The sequence below is a fragment of the Solanum stenotomum genome, chromosome 11 (assembly GCF_019186545.1).
Source record: "Solanum stenotomum isolate F172 chromosome 11, ASM1918654v1, whole genome shotgun sequence".
NCBI classification, from domain to species: Eukaryota; Viridiplantae; Streptophyta; class Magnoliopsida; order Solanales; family Solanaceae; genus Solanum; species Solanum stenotomum.
In genome coordinates, this window is record NC_064292.1 from 12846677 (window position 1) to 12872564 (window position 25888).

The 25888-nt window shown below is 36.2% G+C and overlaps 1 protein-coding gene across 2 annotated transcripts in view; it reads right to left on the reverse strand.

Annotated features, from left to right (window-relative positions):
- The window catches only part of LOC125844287 (D-lactate dehydrogenase [cytochrome], mitochondrial), a 41911-nt gene extending 16851 nt beyond the window's left edge, over positions 1–25060 (reverse strand). The window contains exons 1-11 of one of the 2 annotated variants that reach the window (XM_049523559.1): positions 24741–25060; positions 23921–24020; positions 23582–23682; positions 22813–22861; positions 21509–21601; positions 20324–20438; positions 19422–19482; positions 14978–15014; positions 14846–14907; positions 12614–12710; positions 484–558 (exon numbers count right to left, since the gene is read on the reverse strand). In XM_049523559.1, coding sequence (XP_049379516.1) covers positions 484–558; positions 12614–12710; positions 14846–14907; positions 14978–15014; positions 19422–19482; positions 20324–20438; positions 21509–21601; positions 22813–22861; positions 23582–23682; positions 23921–24020; positions 24741–25009 — 1059 coding nt within the window. In that variant the 5' untranslated portion in view covers positions 25010–25060. The remainder of the gene's footprint in view (positions 1–483; positions 559–12613; positions 12711–14845; positions 14908–14977; positions 15015–19421; positions 19483–20323; positions 20439–21508; positions 21602–22812; positions 22862–23581; positions 23683–23920; positions 24021–24740) is intronic. The other variant, XM_049523558.1, reaches the window with a different exon arrangement.
- Between the last annotated feature and the right edge of the window lie 828 nt (positions 25061–25888).

Here is a 25888-nt window from a genome sequence, read left to right on the forward strand (position 1 = left end):
ACTCAACCCAAAAGCTAGCTCATAAGGGGAGGATTGCTCAAGTCTATGTAAGGAGATTATCAATCCATTCTCCAACCAATGTGGGACTTTTACCCACTCTAACAACAGGTATTGGAAATACTGACATCATGCAGGTAGGCATAGCATCCAGTACAGAATTATCAGGACATTAATCTACTTTGTCTTTGACTTGTACTTGTCGACAATCAACAAACATTGCCCATCTGTGCACAACTATCTCTTTCTTTTCACTAGAAATTTTACACGAAAAATCCGTACAAATCTAGTTCGCTTTTATTTTAACTCATATAAATTAAATCAGGCATAATTATATTTACATGCAATAAATTGCAAAGATGTCAATGCACTTAACAGAGCCATACAGAAAACATTATCATGATTATACATTAGGAGACTGGTCCAACAAACATCATGGAATTTAATTATCATTATTCTAATACATATTAGCTATTGAGTTCTAACCTGTATACCAGAATGCATTGTGGCTATAGCAACATCCGCTGCATCTTTAATTGTAGGAAAGTTGCACATAGCAACCTGTGCCAATATCATGTAAAAGAAAAGTTCAACCAAAAACTTTTTACAGTACAATATAAGAAGGCAAAACTCTCTCTATAATGGGGGTACATAGACTGGCCTAATACTAAGACAAACATGAAATATATGATTAAGCTTCTAACTTAATGAAGATACACGATGTCATATGGAAAAATTTATTGCATCAAATTCTGAGGGACATTACATAGATCAAAAGCAGTACCTTCAAAAAAATTATTATTGGAGAGATCACACCAATGAGACCTAGTTTCTCTGACAAGCCTGACACCACAAGAACCTCAAATTCTTTCAAGGCTCCATAGGAACAGGGCAGTGTGTATCTTATCAAGTTCTTTTATTCTCAACAGCATCAGGGCATATGTAATTGAAGATTTCAAGAGAAGAGAGAGTCTTCTTTGTATTTCTGAATGATTTTACATATAATGAGAATGGGTACTTATAGTTTTATGACTAAATAATGAAAGAAATTATTAGTTAATCAATTTCAATTAATACTATATCAATCTACAATCAATCTCTATCAATTTTCTCCTATAATTATGCTAGGAAATCAATATCAATCAACACTCCCCCTCAAGTTGGTGCAAATATGTCACACATGCCCAACTTGCAAACTAGAGTATGGACTATGGAAAGTCCATCTGTTGAGGCCTTTGGTAAACAATGTCAGCTAGCTACTTTTCTGATGACATATGGAACAAACTCAATGGTAAAATAACGTCACCTAGCAACTTTTCTGATGACATATGGAACAAACTCAAGACACTACTCATAATTTTTTCTTTGATTAAGAGTCGATCAATGTCAATATGCTTTGTTCGGTCATGCTGAACTGGATTATGAGCTATACTGATTGCAACCTTGTTGTCACAATACAAGGAAAGTTTCCCTTTTTCGGACAATCTAAATTCTCTAGTAGCTTTCATAACCACGATAGTTCACAAACATCCTGGGTCAAAGCTCAATATTATGCCTCCGCGCTTGATCTAGCAACTACACTTTGCTTCTTGCTTCTCCAAGTGACCAGACTTCCTTCTATGAGTGTAGAGTAACCGGATGTAGATCTTCTATCATCTAGAGATCCAGCTCAATCTGCGTAAGTAAGGGCTTCTATTTGGAGGTGACCATGTCAAGAGAAAAGTAGACCTTCCCCTGGAGTGGACTTCAGATACCAGAAAATGTGAAAGACAACTTGCATATGAGGATCTCGGGGATCATGCATCAACTCACTCACAGTATGATTAAATAGGCTATGTCTAATCTAGTATGAGAGATATGAGTCTTCCAACCAACCTCTGATATCTCTCTTTATGAACTATCTTTCCAACTCTGCTTTAGAGTTTCTGATTGTTTTCAATGGGTGATAATGCTAGCTTGCAACCCGTAACACCACCCACCCCCCTCCCCCTTTTGGAATGCTTAAATTAACCCATACCTTTGGGGGAAGACTAAGGATGATGAATAAGTTAACAAGGATGTGGTAAGACATTCGGATTGTTCAATGGTCATAATTTAAGTTTTGAATTCAAGCAAGTTATAAAATAATGTTCGGTAAAAGTTATCGCAAGTTACTTTCATAATCTTTCAGAAATATGGGTTAAATGTCTCAAAGTTTTTTTCCTAATACATAAAGAGTTAGAGGGCCCAAAACCTATAAAATTGAAGGTTTACGAGTCTACTTTCCAAAGCATTATACCGTTCGTCCACACGACTTCAGAATAGAGATATTTGCATATTCGTGAAGACTCTGCAACATAGGCGGCTAGTGGGCCCCCTAGGTCGGTTGTAATTATATAAGCGGTCTTCTTTTCTTATTTTCTCATAATTTTTTGTAGAAAAACCAGTAAATTACATCCCAAATCAACCTCATATGCTTATGATCTTGGCTTAAGCCTTTAACGGAAATTGCTCTATGTCACAAGCTTGTCGTTTTGGTGTAATTGTCTCTATGAATATCTTGATATATCTTCGGGGTGTTGTGACAGCGGAGTAATGGCTTTATAGGGCGTTCATGGTGCTGTTTTGAGGGTGTATGTCGAGGTACGAACCTTTTTTATTGGTTTATAGCTACTTTACACCTCGAGTAGTATTTTATAGTGGAAATTTGTATTGATTGTCAGACCATCTTAGTAATTCATATCCTTATTTGTTAACTAAGATTATCCCATGTTGTACTATCGTAGGGGTCAGGAAGAAGTACGATTGTGGTGTGAATTCAATGGGAAAAGGTATGTTAAGGCTAAACCTTTTTGGCAAATTTCCTCCTTTCCTCATCATATAGGTAAGTATAACTTGTTCTTTATAATTAATTTTTTATAGTATTCAACGCCATAATAGTTGTTGATTGAGTTGGTTGTTGGAGTTATATATGTTAGCATGATTGGACAGATTCTAAATATCTGTACATATCTATGTTATAACTCTAAATATTTGTGTAATGATGATAGGAGATAGCATAGATTAATGTAGCATATTTTCAGAGATATTACAATTAGGAATAACATATATTTAGGGATATATAGCAGATTTTTAGGCATGTAAATAAGAATTCTTTCTATTTAATGGAAGAACTCTCATTTGAGAGAACTCATTCAGCAAAATTGACATGGTATTAGAGCCTTTTTCATTGCTTTGATTCTTAGTGTCTTTCATCGATGGTTTCTTCAGAATTTTTTTTGAAAGTTTTGGTTCTGCTTAGTGTTTTTTTAGTCAACAGTAAGTCCTAAGTATCTTGGAATTTTAGGCATCTTGGAATCTTAGTCTTGGTCATTCTGGTTATTTTGTATCATTGCATTTCTATCTTCCTTAGCTTGTCAAGAACATGGTGTCATATCAATTTGAGTCCTTCCATGTTCGTTTCACAGGAAAAAATTACTCTGCCTGGGAAATTCAATTCCAACTATTTGTCACCGGAAAAGAATTATGGGGACATATAAGCGATCCTACTCCTACTGATCCTACAAAGCTCGATCAATAGAAGGTTAAAGATGCTCGGGTGATAACACCCTCTTATTGTTCTTAATCTTAGGCCATACAAGACAGCAAAGGCCATGTGGGATTATTTACAAAAGGTTTACAACCAAGACCATAGCGCAAGACGCTTTCAATTAGAGCATGAAATTGCTATGTATTTTCAAGGAGATCTCTCTGGTCAAGATTATTTCTCTGAATTTCAGAACTTATGGGCAGAATTTACCGATATCGTTTATGCTAAAATACCTTCTGAATCTCTCTCCATCATTCAAGGAGTTCATGAACAAAGTAAGTGAGATCAATTTTCAATGAAATTACGATCTGATTTTGAAAATGTTCGCTCCAACTTGATGAACCGTGATCCATCTCCCTCGTTGGATGTCTGTTTTAGGGAATTACTTCGTGAAGAGCAGCGTCTCTTCACACAAAATGCTTTTCATCAAGGAAATCTTGTCACTGTCGCATTTGCAGCTCAAGGGAAAGGAAAGGGCATGGATATGGCTAGAACTCAATGCTACAGTTGCAAGAAATATGGTCATATTGCTAGCAATTGTGGCAAGAAGTTTTGTAATTATTGTAAACAACAAGGATACATTATCAAGGAGTGTCCCACACGTCTTCAAAACCGTAGGACAAATGCTTTTCAAGTTGGGATAAATGGTTCAACTACAGATAACTCGTCTTCAGTAGGACAAGTTCTTACTCCTGAAATGGTACAACAAATGATCTTGTCAGCATTTTCAGCTTTGGGGCAGCAAGGTAATGAGGTAATATCTAAATTTTGGCTTGTTGATTCTGGCGCTTCCAATCATATGACCAACTCAACTAATATACTCAAAAACATCCGTGAGTATAATGGTCCAACACAAATTCAGGTTGCCAATGGTAGTAATTTACCCATTACCAAGGTTGGGGATATTACTCAAACTTTCAAGAATGTTTTTGTATCACCAAAGCTCTCCACTAGTCTTATTTCAGTTGGCCAATTAGTAGATAACAATTGTGATGTGATTTTTTCTCGTAATGGTTGCCTTGTGCAGGATCAGGTGTCGGGGATGATAATCGCGAAAGGGCCTAAGTTGGAAGATTGTTTCCTATACACTTTTCTATTCCTCGTGGTCTAGCTCTTGCTTCTACCACTACTAAGAATGAGGTCTGGCATAAACGTCTAGGACATCCAAATTCTATTGTGTTGTCTCATTTGTCCAATTCTGGTTTATTGGGAAATAAAAATCAATTTTCAGTTGCTTCATTTGATTGTTCTACTTGTAAATTAGGCAAAAGTAAAACTCTTCCTTTTCCTAATTTTGGTAGNTGCAGGAACAGGTGTCGGGGACGATAATCGCGAAGGGGCCTAAAGTTGGAAGATTGTTTCCTATACACTTTTCTATTCCTCGTGTTCTAGCTTTTGCTTCTACCACTACTAAGAATGAGGTTTGGCATAAACGTCTAGGACATCCAAATTCTATTGTGTTGCTGCAAAGTGTTTTGATGTCATTCATAGTGATGTTTGGGGCATTTCACCAGTTATTTCTCATGCTCATTTCAAGTATTTTGTGACATTTATAGATGACTGTAGTCGGTTTACATGGGTGTATTTTCTTCGATCTAAATCTAAAGTGTTTTCCATATTCAAGAAATTTTTGGCTTACGTTGAGACTCAATTTTCCACATGCATTAAAATATTAAGATCTGATTCTGGTGGTGAATATATGTCTCATGAATTCAATAATTTCTTGCTTGAGAAAGGAATTATATCACAACACTCTTGCCCATATACGCCATAACAAAATGGGGTTGCTGAGCGTAAAAATCGTCATCTTTTTATATGTCACTCGTACTTTATTGATTGAGTCCTCTGTTCCATCTAAATATTGGGTTGAAGCTTTGTCTACTGCTGTCTATTTGATTAATAGACTTCCATCTAAAGTGTTAAATCTTGAGTCTCTATATTATCGTCTTTTTCATAAGCATCCTAGCTATCATAGTTTTCATTTGTTTGGTTGTGTATGTTTTGTGCACCTGCCTCCTTTTCAACACAATAAACTCTCTATTCAATCTATTAAATGTGCTTTTATGGGCTATAGTAATTCGCAGAAAGGTTTTATTTGTTATGATCCAAACACTAACAAATTTCGTGTTTCTAGAAATGTTATTTTCTTTGAGAATCAGTATTTCTTTCCTACTCATGTTGAGTCATCTTCTATTTCTCCTCTTCTTCCTACTTTTGAAGATTTGTCATTGTCTTCTAAGCGGTTCAAACCAGGATTTGTGTATGAACGACGTCGGCCAACTTTACCCCATCCCGAAACAGATCCGCCACCTGAGACTACTCCATAACCAGAATCTGAGATTTCTTCAAGGTCTGCTCCTCTTGAGCCTCCTCGGCGATCTACTAGAGTGTCTCAAACTCCTAAACGATATGGTTTTCTTCTACTTTATCCACCATCTCTATTCCAACAGGTTACTCACAAGCCTCCAAGCTTGAATGTTGGCAAAAAGCAATGGAGGAGGAACTTTTGGCTCTTAAAGAAAATAACACATGGGACATTGTTCCTTGTCCTCCAAATGTCCGTCCAATGGGATGTAAATGGGTTTATTCAATTAAACTTAATTCTGATGGAACTCTTAATCGGTACAAAGTTCGATTGGTGGTCCTTGGCAACAAACAGGAGTATGGTGTAAACTATGAGGAGACTTTTGCACCTGTAGCAAAAATGACTACGGTGCGAACTATTATTGCCATTGTTGCATCACAAAATTGGCCTCTTCATCAAATGGATGTCAAAAATGCTTTTCTTCATGGTGATCTCAAAGAAGATATTTATATGAAACCCCCACCTGGTTTGTTCTCATCACCTACATCAGATGCATGCAAGTTGAAGCGGTCTTTATATGGATTAAAACAGGCTCCAAGAGCTTGGTTTGACAAGTTTCGGTCTACTTTGCTTCAATTCTCTTTTGAGCAGAGCAAATATGATTCGTCTTTGTTTCTTCGAAAAACATCTGCAGGTTGTGCTCTTCTTTTGGTGTTTGTAGATGACATTATTATCACAGGAACTGATTCTTCACTAATCACTAGCCTCCAGCAACAACTTAAGGATTCTTTTCATATGAAAGATCTTGGTATTCTTACATACTTTTTGGGGTTAGAAGTTCATTATAATTCTTTAGGTGTGTTCTTGAACCAATAGAAATATACTCAGGGCTTGATTGCTTTGGCTGGTCTTCAGGAATCTTCCTCTGTAAATACTCCATTGGAATTGAATGTGAATGTAAAGTACTGTCGTGCGGAAGGAAATCTTCTTCCTGATCCAACTTTGTATCGGCAATTAGTTGGGAGCCTAAATTATCTTACTATTACTCGGCCTGATATCTCTTTTGTAGTTCAACAAGTGAGTCAATTTATGCAGGCTCCACGCCATCTACATTTGTGGTTGTCTGTCGCATCATTCAATATCTCTTGGGAACATCTACTCGTGGATTATTCTTTCCTAGTGGTTCTGAGATTCAGCTTAATGCATTTAGTGATTCTAATTGGGCTGGCGTCACGGGTTGGTGCATGTTTCTTGGAGATTCCTTGATATCTTGGAAGAGCAAGAAGCAAGACCGTGTATCAAAATCTTCCACCGAATCTGAATATCGGACAATGTCTACTGCTTGCTCAGAGATTGTTTGGCTTTGTGGTTTACTTGCAGAAATTGGATTTCCTCGATCAAATCCCACTCCTCTCCATGCTGACAACACAAGTGCTATTCAGATTGCTACTAATCCAGTTTTTCAGGAAAGAACTAAACCCATTGAAGTAGACTGTCATTATATCAGAGATGTTGTAGATAAGAGAGTCATTACTCTTCCACATGTATCCAGTGATCTTCAAATAGCTGATGTGTTTACAAAGTCTATGGCACGACAACGTCATAAGTTTTTGGTAGGCAAATTGATGCTTTTTGATCCACAGGCATCAATTTGAGGGGGGATGTTAGCATGATTGGACAGATTCTAAATATCTGTACATATCTATGTTATAACTCTAAATATTTGTGTGATGATGATACGAGATAGCATAGATTAATGTAACATACTTTCAGAGATATTACAATTAGGAATAGCATATATTTAGGGATATATAGCAGATTTTTAGGCATGTAAATCAGAATTCTTTCGATTTAATGGAAGAACTCTCATTTGAGAGAACTCATTCAGCAAAATTGACAATATATATGTATATGTATACAGTTGAGTTTCCCATTTTGCAATTTGTCTGGTTTAGCTGCTACCACATGTTAAAAGCATCGCAAGAATCTTCTCATATAAGTTGTCATTGCTTAGTTGGCTATTGATAGCTTGTCGCCTAGCCGATGCCTTAAGGGCTTTGTAATTAGCTCTGTAGCTTTTCACGTTGATATTGGCAGCATAGCAATTAGTTTGGCATAAAATTATGTGATTGCAATGCCTATAAACTACATAGCTCTCCTATGGGCCTTTGGTATATCTTGACGCCTATAGAGCTAAAAATTAGAGTTGTAGTTTTACCTTACGGTAATAGCTTCGTGTCTGCCTATGGAATTATAGTGGTGAGTTGTTAGGTGTTCCGCCTATTTGTTAGAGACCTTATACTTCAACGCAACAAACAAATTATTGTGTAGGTCGCTTAGAAAGTCACCTTACTTGTTGATAAATCAGAAGATTGTTTGATTCATCAGTTGTTAGTATTTCGGACCAAGACTTTGAGCCATATATATATATATATATATATCCCTTTATTGTTGCCTAGAAGGAACTTTGACAAGCTTAGCTTGCCTATGGAGTTATACTTCGCTTATAAGAGCTATAAAATATCAAGAAAGACCATGTTGAAGACTATAGAGCTATATTGAAGTCTACACATTTATGAACTTCATTTATGCCTAAGTTGACAATTTTGACCATTAGTAGGGCCTTGTGTGCTCGAGGTGCAGCTATAGGAGCCCAGAAGGCTCAAATACAATTATAAAATCCTAGAAGGCTTAGCTACAACTATATGAGCCCAAAAGGCAAAAGATACATATATAGGACCCCAAGTGTTCTCAAGATACAGTAAATCTTAGGAAAGATATGGCTAGTTGATGTCCCCAAGTTCCACATTGCCTTATTCGACTAAGTTAGCTATCGTGGTTGATATAGATATTCCTCATTGAGATATATATTCTGTTATTAGCGACCCCATGTTTAGGTAAGGCGTGATCATTATTTGTATAAGTTACTTATAGCCACATTGCTTGCCTTCAAGATATTTGATTGTTAGTTATTGCCCTCAAAGCAATTGAGATTAGCTGGAGAAATAAGAAATTTGCCTACTGGGCTATGTACAGCTTGCCTAAGAGGGCTATGTGCTGCCTACGGGCTATATTGTTGCCTAAGAGGTCTATATTGATGGTTAAGAGGGCTATGTGTTGCTTACGAGGCAATATTGATGCCAAAGAGGGCTACAAGATGCCTGTGGTGCTATTATAAGGTACTGATTGCCTTCAGGGCTATGTATAAAGTGTCTAAGAAGCTATTGAGGTGTAATAACTGCCTAAGGGGCTAGGGGATTACCGGTAGGTGTGTATAGACTAAATTGGCACCTTCCGAGCATATAGGGGCTCAGGTAGGTGGTCTTGTTTGTACATATCGAGCTAATGGGAGCTCAGTTAGGTTGTTGTTTGATTATATTTTATATGCTTAGATTCAGGAGCAAGATAGTACACTCATCTTATTCTTGACTTCCTACCTTATTACTTTCAGTATATTATGATACTTGCTCAGTTATTCTATTTCCTTCATCCATTATTTCGTACTGATGCCACATTGCCTTGGGGCGCTACATTCTTGCCTACATGTCTTGATAGACAGGTACATAGGTGTCCTCAATAGTGTAACCGAGTTCTAGCAAATAGGCCAGCTCCCCTTCTTCCGAAGTTGCCAGATATGAGGTTTGCTAGTGTTTTGTGATGTTCATCTGATGGGTAGATTAGGGCCCTACTCCGCCAAATAAAATACGCGTAAAGGCTTGCAAACTTTGGGCTGCATAGATGTGTGTTGTGAGTTGTGAGTTTTGCTAGGCTTGTTGTTTTGTCCTTTTAGAACAGTGGCTTATTGGCCTTGCTCATATATTTATATGTGTTCAGTTTATATGTTTCTAAAATATCATGGTGGCCTCGACGGACCGCAAAACATTGCTTCTTTTTAAACATGATAGTGGCTTCGATGACCCACACATGATTTAGTTTCTATTCTATATGAATTGTTGGAATTAGCTGAGTTGATTGCAGGGTGTGTTGACAGGGGCTTTTTTGGCCGAGGGCTTATTTTTAAGTCGAGATGTACTTGTTTGTTTTTTTTATTTAAGGGATGCTATTACATTGGCGGCGTAGTTGCCGAGCACTGGTCGACTTAGAGTCAAGTGTGGCACTAGGTGCAATTGCATCCCTAAGTTGGGGGGTGTCACACAACCTATCATACTTTTTTCTATCAACAAACTTTCTTTGAGAAATAAAGATTCCTCTTTTTAATCTAGCAACCTCAATTCCCACGAACTAGTGTAGTCTCCTAGATCCTTAATCTCAAATTCTTGTGCCATTAACTTCTTCAATTGGGCCATCTCCTCCTTGCCATATTTTTCATTACGATGTCATCAACACAAACTATGAGAAGAGTGAGTTTACCCTTTTGATGTCTCATAAAGAGGGTATGATCAACATTGCTTTGTTAATTACCAAGGGAGATCATTGCTTTACTAAATTTGTCAAACCAAGCTCTAGGAGATTGCTTCAATACGCACAAGGCTTTCTTTAGTTTGCATGCCTTTCCTTAACTTTATTCAATACCAAAACCAGGAGGAATCTCCATGTACACTCTTCATTTATTCACATCAAACCTTTGTAAGTCCCCGTCAAGATTAGCTGCACAAGACAAAAGAAATCTAGTAGTGTTCATTTTCACAACAGGAGCAAATGTTTCTTGATAATCCACTCCATATGTTTGAGTGAATTCCTTAGCCACCAATCTTGTCTTGAAGCTTTCAGTGGAGCCTTCGGCTTTATGTTTCAAGTGAAGGCCCATTTGCGACCTCCATGAGGTGGTGTAAGGTTTGTGTACACTCTACCCTCCCTAGATTCCACTTAGTGATATTTTAGTTTTCACTGGGTGGGTATGTTGTTGTTGTTGGTGGTGGTGGTGGTGAAGACCCATTTGCAACCAATCAACTTCTTGTCTAGTGGTAATGCGACAAGTTCCCAAGTCCAAGTCCATATATGGAGACCAAATTCTCATCCCTTTTTCGATGTGGGAATTCATAACACTCCCCCGCACGCTCATACCTTGTTAACTAAAGCGTGCACACTATAATATGGGGGCCCAACATCGGTGAACAAAGAATGAGGATGGGTTTGGCTCTGAGGCTCTGATACCATGTAGAGATGAATCTTGGACCTAACTCAACCCCAAAGGTTAGCTTACGAGGGGAGGATTGTCCAAGTCCATATAAGGAGACTAAATTCCCATCCCTTTTTAGATGTTGGAATTCTTAACAGTTTTTAAGTTTCAGGAAGAAATTCCACAACTAGCCAGTTACTTCGCATTGTATGAACAAATGATTGACTGTTCCTGCAATTTTCCCATAGAAAAAGATCTAGAGCAAAGTGGAATTACCCTCTTCATTAAATTCTCATGTCAACACAGCTTTTTTAGCTAGTAACCACACAAAGCAAGACACCTTGTAGGGAATCTTGGCTTTCCATATAGCTCTCCAACGCCATTTGAGTAGCTGCAGATTTTGAAGGTTCAGCTTCCTGTATGATGCACCTACTTTAAAAATCCCTTTACTGTTTCCCAACCACTGCAATCTGTCCTGCCCTGTTTCCAGACCACTAGACTGATCAATGCTTCTAAAAAATTATGTTACTCTTGGAATTTCCCAGTCATTGAGGTGTCTTCCAAATACAAAATTCTACCCTTGAGGAGTCCATAAGTCAGCTATAGTACGCTGTTGCTGAAGAACTAGATTTTGAATTCAGGGAAGATTTCCTTCTCCATGCCAATCATCCATCCAGAATCTAGTTTTTATGCCATGTACCACTTCAATCTTGATGTTTGGTTTGAATTCATTCCAAAGTTCTCTAACGGATTTCCATAAGCTAACACCATAAGGAGTGGTAACCTCCTGTGTCATCCAACTATCACTCTCTTCATATTTTGCATTTATGATTGTGCCCCACAGATTCTGATTATCATTTGAGTATTTCCAAAGCCACTTCATCCTCAAAGCTTTGCTCTGGTTCTTCATGTTCTTGATCCCAAGTCCCTCAACTCTCTTTTCAGTGATCACAGTTTTCCATTTGACCAAGTGATACCCTTTTCTTTCCTTGTTCCCTTGCCACAAATTTTCTCCGGATGCTATCCAACCTATTGATGATTCCTGTTGGGACAGGAAATAATGACATCATATATGTCAGAAGTGCATCAAGCACAAAATTTATCAGAGTTAGACATCATATATGTCGGAAGTGCATCAAGCACAAAATTTATCAGAGTTAGTCTTCCCTCTAGTGAAAGGTACTGAGACTTTGATCATTCTTGAGATTTATATACCAGTCTTTTGTAGTTCTCTTAGATGATCCACAGTGTGGAATTTGGGGAAGAGTTTTAGATTAATAATTTGAGCTACTAATTGTTTTGTAATTAATTATTATATTATTTGAAATACTTAGTTAATTTATTAAATATTGTAAATTGATGGTGAAGGTATGGAATTTGGTCTGCCTGGCCGGTGTTGTGTGCTGGGTGCGAATCACGTCTAGGGGGAAATTTTGGACATGACAATATAATTATCATGAATGAGAAGATTTCATGTTTAACATTTACCATTTGTTCAGAACAACAGAAAACAACATTTCTTTTTCCATGTAAATTGATTATGAGTTTTTGACGGTAGAAGGTTAAAATGTAAGAGGATATTCCCCAAGTACGTGAAATAAATTACAGAGTTGAATGTTACACTAAAGCATGTCTGTCAAGGAAAAGGAAAAACAGTAAATACCACTGACGATTGTGGAAGTTTCTGCAACCGCAAAGTAATTTCAGTTATAACACCCAAAGTGCCTTCACTTCCAATCAGCAGCCGTGTCAAATCGTATCTGCAATAGGCAGTTTCACCACTTTAAACGAATGCTACGTGGACAGTTTCTTAATGTACAAAATCGGAAACTGATATCAAAACTAAAATAAAGAATTGTTTTGTAAGTGAGAAAGAAAATAACCGCAAATTATAAGGTAAGAAACATTCAAATGATCATTCCAGAAATGTTTAATCATACTGATAGTCATCACATTTCTTCAGAATGAAGAACAGAGAATATATGAACAAATAGATAGAAGTGTGAGAATACAGAAACCTTATGTAGTAAACATTAGACGTTGCAGAATGATTTTTTTTTTGAAATGATAAGTCATCATTAATATATCACAAGGAGGTACAGTCATAAATTTTACATATCAAAACCAAAAATACATCTTTTCTTATTTTTTGAAGGGATTTAATAAGATGTATCACTGCTTTGACATCGTTGCCAAAGTTCTGTTTACAACAAAATAAAACGAAACTAAACACTTCATTTTGCCATTCTGGAAAGAGTTGCCTTTTGTCTTTAAACTTCTTTTTCAAATATGTATAATTGAAACTTCTTTTTCAAATCCCGTCTGTAACATAGATCCACTGCTTTCATGACATCATTCTTGATAGTTGAGAAGAAACGAACACTAGGACTAACTCAATCCCAAAAGTATCACCCAAGACCACAACATATTCCCTTAATAGGTGTGGAACTTAATATCCCCCTTCCACACGCCCAAAACTGAGCAACTCAATTAGAGCGTCAATAACATAACATGGAGACCCAAAATGGAGAAAAGCAATTTGATGGTCTTGACACTGACACCATATTGAAATTGTGTGATCCACTCATCTATGAGGTTAAGCTCTGAATGAGAGTACATTTTTATTTAATTAATTGTCTTCATTAATTATATACGAGCATAATTGAAAGAACCATATGGTATATCCACCAGGTTCGGGTGCTTTATTATTAGCCCATTGCCTAATAATATCTAAAATTACTTGCCTTGCAAAGGGCCTCCATGACCACATGTCTTCCTCCTCAATAATTTTATGATATACTATGTAAATATTACCTGAGTCTCCATTTTCGTTAAATATTGCCATGTCTCTTAGAAGCTTTGTATAGTATCTAACAAAGCCATTGAATAGTTTCCATGCTCACCATCATTTCTCTTGAAGTTCGTCCTTCTTTCAACCCACTCATACCAGATGATTAATTCAAATATCATATCAAAACATTTTAACACTAGTAATATAGTAGGCCCTTCTATACATTAATACAAAATCAATGGGGTCATTTGATTGCTTACTAGCTATGTGGGATCATAATGCAACAATTGTTTATGCGGTGATAAATAATGACGGAATTGTTATACGGTGATTAACAACGAAATGATGCATGAACCACTTAGTTTAAAAGGGAATTTTTGTCTTTAAATATTTTGATCCCCTCATTGCTAGTGCACGTTTCCTTATTCCACATTCTATCGTGTATAAAATAAAAAGTAAATTTCCGCATAACTTAAAATGGGTATTTATCTTATGCAATATTTTATATTGGGATTAATTTCTTTAAAATGGGATTTTATATTGGGATTTCATTATACTTGTATTTAAAATGTTCTCCTAGCAATTCATGAAATTATCTTAAAACTTCGTGAAAAATATTCTCAATTTCTCCCCCTCCCTTCTCCCCAGCCCCTCACAACTGATGAAGAACTCCAAAATTTGTCTCCCATATTATTAGCTTGCAATGCAACCAAATACCTCCTCTCTTACGCACAGCTTGCTTCCCAACATGCAGAATCTCGGTGAATCTACTTTCAAAATTCATAATGTGCGACTTTTTGGAGTTCAAATTCCATCTCTATCTGAGTTGACTGGAGGCAAACTCCTTCAACCGACCTTCCTCATTAAAATTAGTGGAATTCTTGTTTGATAAATTACCAAGAGAAACAAGGGGAAAACAATGAAAACAAACAGCATTATCCTTACAGAGAAGATGCCTGTGCTTCCGGTTAGCATACTTGCTGAAAACCAAATTGCCTATTTTCATTCTTCATTTAGGGTATTAAAAGCAAGATCAAGTCGTCAGAATGAAAAGGAAAAAGAGATAAAGTTAAGAAACTTTGAGACTGATATAAGAAAACGCACCCAGCAGCACTTTTCCTGGCACGGGATGCAGTCTTCATAACTTCTCCATCAGCTAGAACAACCTGCAAGAGAAACTAAATTTAGAAACTGGATGTCCCATCTATACAAGTTTTCGGTGTCAACATTACAAACCTTGAGGTTGATGACATTATCACGCATTGTACCATACCTACATGCTAAGAGAAAGAACGCTTAGTTGGAGACATGCCAGAGAGTAATAAATCTAAGATTGACAGGATCAAGATAATTGTAAATCAAATATTGATCAGATCACACTCAGTATTTTTTGCTCCAAATTGAGATGTAATTTTTCAAAAACTGTCAACAAGCATACACAACTTCCTCCTCTTGCATTTTCTTATTGGGGCCACTGCAGATGAACCATCAATAACTATAGTCAAAGGGAAAAAGCTCAAATAAGCCATTGAACTATCAAAAATGGTCTATCCATTCCACTCGTTAATAGTTGGGCTAAATGCCACAGCGATTGACACATTTGGCCCATTCGTGTATGTGAGAAATATAGGAGAAAAATATTATTGAACTGTGTATCTACATTGTTACACTAAGACCCTATTTATAGACACTATATTACAATTATTTTTCAAGAAGGATTCTATATACCATTCATGTTCCTATTCCTATTGCTATTCTAACACTCCCCCTCAAGCGGGTGCTTACAAATCACATGTACCGAGCTTGTTATAGATGTAATTGGCACGAGGACCAGTGAGGGACTTGGTGAAAATACCTAGCAGTAGATCCCTTGACTTCACGAATTTTGTAACAATATCTCCTGAGAGTATCTATTCTCTGACAAAAAAATAGTCAATCTCAATGTGCTAAGTCCTCTCATGAAATACTGGATTTGATGCGATATGAAGTGTCACTTGATTATCACATACAAGTTTCATCTGACCAATTTCTCCAAATTTTAGTTCTCTCAGCAATTGTTTGATCCAAACTAGCTCACAAGTTGCTATAGCCATTGTGTAACACCCCAAAAATTTCTAAATTAAGACTTGAAGCATTCTTCATTTGAGTATAAGCATTCTTAACTGTTTTTAAATGTTTCTTTCAATTTGATGCTTATGTATGCTTGAGTCAGTCTTCAACTTGTCAGCCAGGATAAGGGTTCGCTCGAGGGCCAGCAATGGTTCTCGAGTGCCGGTCACGTCCAGGGTGTAGGCTCGGGTCGTGACACATTGCTCGATATTTTGCTTTTGCACTAGACCAGCAACCACACTTTGTTTCTTACTCTTCCAGGACACCAAATTACCTCTTACTAAAACACAATATCCAAATGTAGAGCGTCTATCAGCGGGTGATCCTACCTAATCAATAGTTGTATATCCAGTGATAATGATCATGGTCTCGATCCTCAAATAGTAGTCCTTTACTTGGAGGTGATTTTATATACCGCAGAATATGAACAACTACATCCCAATTACTATCAAAAAGGAAAGTTTTAAATTGACTTACAACACTCATAAGAAAAGAGATGCTAGGTCTAGTCACCATGAGATAATTCAACTTTACAACCAACTGCCTATACCTTCTCAAATCACTGAACGACTACCTCTATCCGAGTTTACAATTTGGATCCACAGGAGTGTCAATAGGTCTACATCTTATCATTTTTGTTTCCTCGAGAATGTCTACAACATACTTGCGTTTAGAAATAACAATGCTTTATTTGAACTAAGCAACCTCAATACCTAGAAAACACCATAATTTACCAAGGTCTTTAGTCTAAAAATGTTAAAAGAGATGTTTCAAATTAGTGATACCAACTTGATCATTGCCGGTAATAACAATATTGTCAATGTAAATCGCCAAATAAAGACATAAATTTGGTACAAAATGCTGATAAAACACCGAGTGATCAACTCCACTACGAATCATGCCAAACTCCTGAATATTGTGTTGATCTTCCCATATCAGACTCGACCCACCCACCCGAGCAACAAAACTAGGTGATTCTTCCATATAGACTTCTTCCATGCAGTCTTGGGGATGGAAATAGAGGACACAGATGATACAAAGGCATAATAAGGTGATGATAGACAATGATAACTCAAGAAAGTATAATGGGGGTTAGTATTACTAGTGGATCGTAAAACTTTTTGAAGTGTAATCGATTGTTTAGGTGGAGGCAAATTTGTTGTAGGAGCAAGGTCCAGTAAATGACATGAATCATCTAGGCTTAATGTTGGACGTGAACGACGATGATAAGTCGGGAGTGGTAGCACAGCAGATGGAGATGTAGAATTGACTGTATATTCCTCAAAGGTTGGTATAGGTAAAACCTGAGATATGGTTAAGGCCTCAAAGTTATCGGCATGATCAAAAGGTGTATAATAAGGTTTAGATTCAAAGAATGTGGCATAGACTGACATAAGGTATTGATGAAGATTAGGTGAATAGCAACGATACCCTTTTTGAACTCGAGATTAACCAAGAAAAACACATTTGAGAGCACGAGGGGCTAATTTATCTTTCCTGGGGATGAGTCATGAACAAAACAATCCTCGCAAAAACACGAAGGGGGATAAAGTAGAGATGTGACTCGGGAAACAACATAGAGTAGGAATCTAATTTTGAATGGAAGATGAGGGAATTCTATTAATTAAATAGCAAGATGTGAGGACTGCATCACCACAAAAATGCAGCAGAACATTTGATTTAATGAGAAGAGTGAGCAGTCTTAATCAGATGTCTCTATTTCCTTTTTGCTTCCTTATTCTGTTGAGGGGTGTACCGACAAAATGTCTGGTGAATAAGTTCTTGGTAAGTCATAAACTCCTGAAACTGGGAGGATAAATATTCTAAGGAAGCTAAGGGGTGTCCGACAAGATGTCTGTTGAATAAGTCCTTGGTAAGTCATAAACTCCTAAAACTAGGAGAATAAATATTCCAAGGCATTAACACTACGAAAAATACAAATAGAGACACCAATTTGATTTTGCATTTCAGCACAAAAAATTTTGAATGGAGAAAATAACTTAGAATGATCTTTCATTAAGGAATTCAAGTACATCTTGAATAATCATCAAACTGCCCAAGTTGCATGCTTCATTAAGAAAATCCAAGTACATCTTGAATACTTGAATTCACTGAGGTCTTTAGTATGGAAATGTTAAAAGAGATTTGTTTCAAATTAGTGACACTAACTTGATCATTGCTCGTGATAACGATATCGTCAACGTATTCCACCAAATAAATACACATTTGGTGCAGAATGTTGATTAGGCATAGAGTGATCAACTCCACTACGAAGGGGTTGCACGGATTAATCATGCATGCCGCCATGCGCCCAAGTTGCACGGTGACATGCACATTGGGCATAGATGTCAACTAGCAATAGTCACCTCGAAGTGTCTTTAACACCTCTACCCTCTTATAAATGCTTTAATAAAAACAAGTATCGAGAGATGAAATCAACATTTAGACATGCAATTTTGAAATCATGAGATGAAATCCCAAATTTTCCAAAAAGCTTGATTCAATAATTTCATATCATAATTTCACATTTTTCAAATACAAATATTGACCCATAAGTTTACATTTTGTAAAAGAAAAGAACCACCATTTTGTATGTACCTACTCTTTATTTCATATGTAAACAAAATTTATAGTTGATATTACCATTTTTCTCACCTACCAAATTTATTATTTTTTCAAACTAACGCCTACTTTATTTAGTATTACCAACCAAATTCAATAGTGTTTTTGACTATTCATATCGCATGGTCATGAGTGTTAGTTCATCTTCTTGATCATCTGATCGAGAAATGTATATTCAACGTGATGAGATTTTCCGTATTATGTGGAAGGTTATATTAAAGAGTACTACACTACAACTCGTGTTTAATTTTACTTTTTTATTAGAGTAAAGTTCGATCAATAAATGTTGTATTATTTTTTAGAATAGCTTTGTGATAGTGTATCATACTTTTGTTATGAACTTTTGCTTATTTAGTAAAATTTTATAAAAAATTAAGAGCAATTTTGATAGTTTTCCAATTTATGGGTTTTTTGATGTTTATGAACAAAAAATTAAAAAGTCAAGTTGCATATCCAAACAAAACTTCATCTTCATCTCATATGATTTCATATCATGATTTCATCTCACATGGTCAAGTGGGTCCTTAGAAACAAAAGTCACATGATGTATTTTTTTTATAACCATGGCGTCAGGGCTAGCTTTCTCGCACCTCAACTAATTCCACAGAATATCTTTCATCAGCAACAAGCAACAGATACTAGGTAACTCTGTCCACCAAGGTTAGGACAGATGGGAAGAATCACCTAGTGTTTTTGTCTCTGCTGGAATTTGAACCTGAGACCTCTTGTACTCAACCCACTTCATTGACCACTTGGCCACACCCTTGGGTGCCACATGATGTGTTAATTAATCGTAGTATAGCTTTAAGATTTGCCACAACACTTAATAGGAAAAGAGAGAGAGAGAGGAGTTAAATTCTGAAGGCACATGGATATAATTAAAGAACATTTTCCAGCAGCAAATGCAATGATCAGATTAACACCATGGAAACAGTCTCAGAGCAATTACCTCACTGCTAAAGAACCAGAGCAACGTGTAGCACACATTCCTCCGATGGTTGCCCCAGGTCCTGAAACAATATCATGTTCACACTTCTCAGAATATAAGTACACTTACGACATATCACCTGAGATGAGCAGAGACTTCGTACATAATAGTGAACAAAATTTTAAATTAATAATGGAGCAAGGACAAAAAAACAAGGAAAAAGATATAATCTGCTCAGCACTATTTTTTAGCCCAACATTACCAGTTTCAAAAAAAAAAAAAAAAAAAAACTATTGTCTTAGCCCATATTTGTTTTTTATTTGGACCAACTTATAACAGGAATCCTTCAAACAAACTAATAAATCACTTCAGAAATATTCTTTTTTTTAATGACAAGTAACATCAGAAAGAGTTTTGCACTTCCCAAATTGTTCAAATCTTTTGTTCTACATTTCTCTTACAGTTGAATGGAAAAAAAAAAATGCTTTTTTTATGAAGATCATAGTCTGATCTAACTTTTACTGATACAATTTTGAGCACTTATTGTCATGTTATATGGCAATTGATAAGCTAATATGAAAGGATGGATGGTATTGAATACTGGAAACCTATGCATAGAATGTGTCTGGGAAAAATATACATTGCCTAATTTTCCAGTTTATTGTCAAAGTGCTTTTATCATTTCCTACTTAGCTAAATATAATGATAATGAACTTTTTAAATGCCTTAATCATGTGTATGGAAAACATCAATTTTTAGCTGGTGCACAATGTCTAAATGACTGTTCAGCAGTACTCCCAAAAAATAAATAATAAGTTTGAAACATCCTAAAGCCCAAGAAAGGAAGAGAGAGAGAGAGAGAGAGAGTAGGAGTGACAGAAAACTACAAACACTTTTAACCAAAGAAATATAACAGGACTGACCAGGATCAAGGGGAAAAAAGAGACCATACGACTCCAAGTATTCATTAAGCTCCATCCATCCAATGCCTGGTTCAACCACCACATCCATGTCCTCAACATGCAAAGCTTTGACACGCTACATTTTAAGTAGATTCACAAAGAAAAGTAAGGACTAGGGGCAAGGACCAGGGAATAATGCAAGAATATGATTGCAAAATGATTTTTTTCATGACTGCAATTGCCAAGACAGCCATCGTGTTTAACTGAAATTGCATCATCACACTGGACACAGTTGACTAGAATTACCAAATTAATATATTCACAACTTACAAGTTAAATTTTTTTCCTCTTGCAAGCTCATATAATAGGTTAATTTCCAGGCGAAAGAGACGAAAAATTTGTAAAAATAGGGGGGAAAATAAGAACCATGGTGGCACAAAGAAGACTCCGTGAAGGACCAAAGCACCTCAGAAAAGACTAAAAGAAATGATCACTAAATCCCACTTAAAGTATCCAGCAAAAGCTGGCCTTGGTAATCCACTTAACCCTTCAGGAGGCATGGACTATAAAAAGAGAAATTTCCGCAATTCTTTTAATATTATATCAAAATGGGCAGTTCCTGCAGCAATTCAATAACTAATTGGTTTTTTTTTTTTTTTTTTTTTTTTTGATTTGCACCGGGTGTCCGAGTCTCTTTGAGCCCCGACTAATCCCGGGGGTGCACAGGCCCTCGGCATAACTAATTGGTATTTCACTATCTGTAAAGCATCAATGATGGTTTTGAAGAGCCTCTTACGGATCATTGACTATTTACTGATGGACCCTAACAATCATATTCGAAAAATAAACCAAATATATGTTTTCAAACATTTTGGGATATCAAGCCTAAGTGGGCAGCCAGGTGGAATCTCCAATTAAATACATTAGGCTTTTGCTGAAAAAATACCAAAAGGCAAAAGCAAGGGCCAAGCCCTTAATCTTCAGTACAATCTGCTCTCTGAAAATACAATTTTGAATGAATAATCTCAATTGTTTAGTTATAATGTGAAAATGGTCGATGAGATACTATCAAGAACCATATTAAATCAGGTCCTAGATGTGGTCAATTATGCTTGGGATCCATCCATCAAAAGTAATATAATTATGTGACCAAATAAAAAAAAATAGAATGGGCATATAAATGAAATTTTATATATAAGCCCTTACATTCATCAATGTCATATCAATGCAAACACCACCATAGGGAGATAAGGTGTGTCCCTCGATAGAGGTAGCTCCACCATACGGAACAATGGGGACCTGCAACAACAATATTCTCAATTGAATTAGATGGTGTAGATGAATCAAACAAGCATAAAGTCATATAAACTGGGTAGTCAAGGTTTCTTACAAATATTCACTTAGGGAACATATGGATATGGACAACTTATACATAGATTCAGTTGAATTGTGGTTTTGATGATTAACAAATATGGCAGCTCAGTTGGTTGGTTGTTACGAGCTAAAGGACCAGGTCCGGTTAGTCGGTTCTTGTATAATGCCTGGCACTTACTCCTGCAGGAGTAGGATTCACTTTCGCGCAAGATATTTCATAGTTTTGTAGAACCTGACCTAGAAGCCGTTTATTAACAGGTCCAAGTTAGTAAGGAAGTAGAGTCATAATTGAAGTACAATTAATGGGAAGTGTGTGACATATTTTCTTTTTCATACATTATCTAGATTTAGGAGATATTATTTTCCATACATGTGTATTCTTAACTCATGTTGCTAACTATGTGCTATATATTGTTGGTGATTGTCTTCTTGCATAATACACAGTTACTTTGACAGCATTGAGAGAACACAAAGCAAAGAAGCAATTCCTGTGAGCAAGAGAGATATCAAACTGAAGAGCCAAGTTCAAACAATTGAAGCTACCTTCAGTTCTTTAGTTTGTCTAGATCTTGTAGTCGGTGTTCGAGTTGTAACCTTATTTGCTTATTCAAGAAGCATCACTGTGAGGTTTTTTCTCAAAGATCATTTTGCTTTTAGGCTATGACATTAGCTTGGAGGTAGTAGCTACAGTCGTGTTGATTGTAGGTTGTAAGTGACTGATTTAGTCTCTTAGGTTATAAAGAAATGGTTAACTAAACTAACAATAATATAGAGGACATCTTTTACACTTACATACTCTTGTGTAGGTATATTAACATGTTTAGTTTTATTCACATGGAATTCGGCACAAATAATACAGCATAACTAATGCAGGCAGTATCAACACAAAATCCAAAAATTGCAACCAGGCATCCAACTGTTAATGTAGAATTTATTTCTTTACTTACCACATAGCATCCATGCAATTTAAATGAAAGAAATTCAAGTTACTCTTCAGCAGGTAAAGGACATGAAAGTTAAGACATCTCCATCTACCAATAAATTATTTGAGAATGCTCAAGTGCTTTTTCATTGCCTTCCGTCAGAAAGTCAATGCAACAAATACAAATTGAAGAGTTCGAACAGAGAATTCAGACCTTATGCATGTTACAAGACTTAACTATCTTAGACACCTCCTCCTCAGACCTGCATAAGGGAGAACAGGTAGGATGATTTATCGTAATGTTTTTCAATAGATAACAGCTTCACCATGAACAATAAATTCACGGTAAACATTAAATAAAATCACCGTAGCTCCACCTTGCTTAAAAAACTAATGTTTATATGGAATTTGTATGCATTAAGATTAAAAGGATTATACAAAGCACACTGATTACTTGTCTGTACCATGTGATAGTCGACTTCCCACATTTTCTAAGTGAGTTCAAATTGCAAAATATCACGTTTAAAATGTATAGGAGTGTGAAAAAATCAAAATTTTCAATTACTTGGAAATGCAAAGGTGGAAGGACATCCATGTTACTATTTGATATGGTAGCCAAGAAGATAACAATAAGCAAAAGTACTGTCAAATTGGAAACCTAAACAATATCTTAGAATGTACGACAAATAAAAACAACGGCGTTCATCTTTTGAATAGGAGAGTTCACAAGACAAACTCTCCTAACTTTCAAGACCAATCATTGTTTCTGTCCTTTTTTTTGGAATGACTTGTGGATAGGGAACACTTGACATAGAATACATGTCATCATGCCCAAAATACCTATGCACAATAGAACTTGTGGCCTAATAAAACATGAACCAAATTGCTTTGGTGGCTCAGTGGCCAACAAGGAATTGAAAGTACCTTCCACATCAGAAGCAAAGAAATTAGAATAGTAAATTGGTTCAAAGAATGAATCTGACCTTGGATAAACTACAACATCAGGAATGTTTACAGCTTTATGAAAGCTGTTCTGTGGCTTCCCGTGAACATATCTCTCATCTTCATCCATTGTCATGTTATCCTACATCATATTGTTTCAGCATAGCTCAAACCAATTACAAAACTACATACAAAAATTCCAATATTTAGCTAAAAGTAATCTGATGCTGCTACAGGCTTAGCTAGCAGTGAAGATGATTAAATTAGTTAAACATAGAAAGCATGGTATATCCTTATATTCAGGAAGTAAATTAAGGACCAAAATCTTAAGATGTATTATTAAATAAGTTTACCAAAGAAAAAATATTAAAATATAATACCTGGCAAATTCCCTTCAATTCTTCTATAAGCTCTGGTGGAACTTTCCTAAGAGAACCTTTCACGACATAATCTGTGCTACCTTTGCCACCAGTTTTCACACTTCCAAACACATAAGAGAAAATCAATAAGTCCCCACATCTAAAGGATAGAGATTTATATCTTCATGCACGCATTTCACTAATCAATCGGTCAACAATGACACAATCCCTAATCAATTGAGGTCAACTATATGCATCATCTATAGCCATTTCGCTCCATTCAGGTTCATTTCATTCCATCAAACCTCTTACATTCTAAAAACCCATAAATATCCTAGCACAAAGCATGTAACTTTCTTATTTTCCAACATGACTTTTCCATACTCACTCATTTTGCACAGAAATAAAAACGAGTGTCCTCCTTTTCATTAAGAACATTTTTTTAACAAAACTACTGATCCACACAGATTATTCATACATAATCTTTATAAAATTCAAATTTTCAAATTGTTAAACCACAAAAAATGATTAAAATCTCAGATAATAAACACAATTTAAGAGAGGAAAAGATATCAATGGCATTACTCATTTATCGATAGACTAACAAATGTAAACCAAACAAAGTATTACTCTTTCCAATAGTTAAACCCATCATTATTCCAATTTCTCTTTATATCCAACATACATAATCATAACAAAGCTCATTTTCAAGAAACCCCAAAAGAAAAGTCCACTCATTCCGATTGTTAAAATCACCACCATGGGGTAGAACTCTCAGGTAATAATTCTACTTCAAAAAGGTATTTATGAAATTAGGAATTTATCAACAAAAAAAGACTACCTTTTTAGGTCAGAAAGTGGAGCATCATTCAGACAGCGTGAAGGGTAGTTCTGTGACTGCAATGCAAGAGAACCAGAAGAGACAGCAAGGGCTAAAGGGATTAAAGAAGCAACCCATGATGGGATTGTCCCCTGCCCCTTTCTTGAGCAAGTTACTGGCTCTGTAAGGCTAGATGGAATATGGGGTCTCTGAAAATTTGAAGTTCGTAGGTTCCTGCAAATGGGTTTCGAGCAAGAACGTAAACGGGAAAACAGTGAAGAGAAAGACATGGACAAAAGTTATTGTGCACACAACAGTTCTGTTTTCTTGGCTTATATCGATTAAAAAAAAATGGCTCAACTGAATATAGAACAGAGATGCCGATTGTCCAGCTTGTCGACCAAAGGGGGCTTTTTTGTAATTTGAAGTTTTTGTGCTTTAACCAATTCTAATGCTCTCAATAAGGTTTTTTCCCTTTTTTTTCACCTAAATTTAAATTGTTACTCCCTTCATCTTTTCTGAGTTGTTATGATAGAGTTTTTCACAATCTTAATGAAAAAATTAACAAGAGGTTATCGATTTAATCTATATAAGATGACTATGTAGAGTACCACAGAGACTACATGGACCAAAGAGTTTGTGAGTTACGAGTTATGAGTTGTGAGTTGTGAGTTGTGAGTTGTGAGCTGTGACAGTAACCGATTCTAATTTTTCCAACTGATTTCCACCGGAATGCCATTACGGCCATCGGCCAACCTTCTTCAAGTGCTGGTCTGGTATTGCCATTTTCTTCTGAGACATCTTTTTTCATTCTTCAACACCCCAACGCCCCAAGGTTGTGTGGACTGAGGAATAGGTTGAAAGAATGAATGGATAGCCAAAAATTGATGAGCTTAGAATAAAAATTTCGAAACAGTGTACTATAAAAGGAGATTGCGAAATTGGGTTGCTAAGAAATATACATATTCTAATAAGGTTTAACCGCAAGGAGGACTTCATTAATATGATGTTTTAAACTAGTTACTATATATTGTCCAAGGATGGTCATGCCTCTCATTTATGATGCAAAATTCAATGTAAAGGTGGAGACAACCCATGCGATGACATGAATTCCTTTCCGAATTTAAAACCAACTTACCTTGTTAAGGAATCCATAATCTCACTAGCAT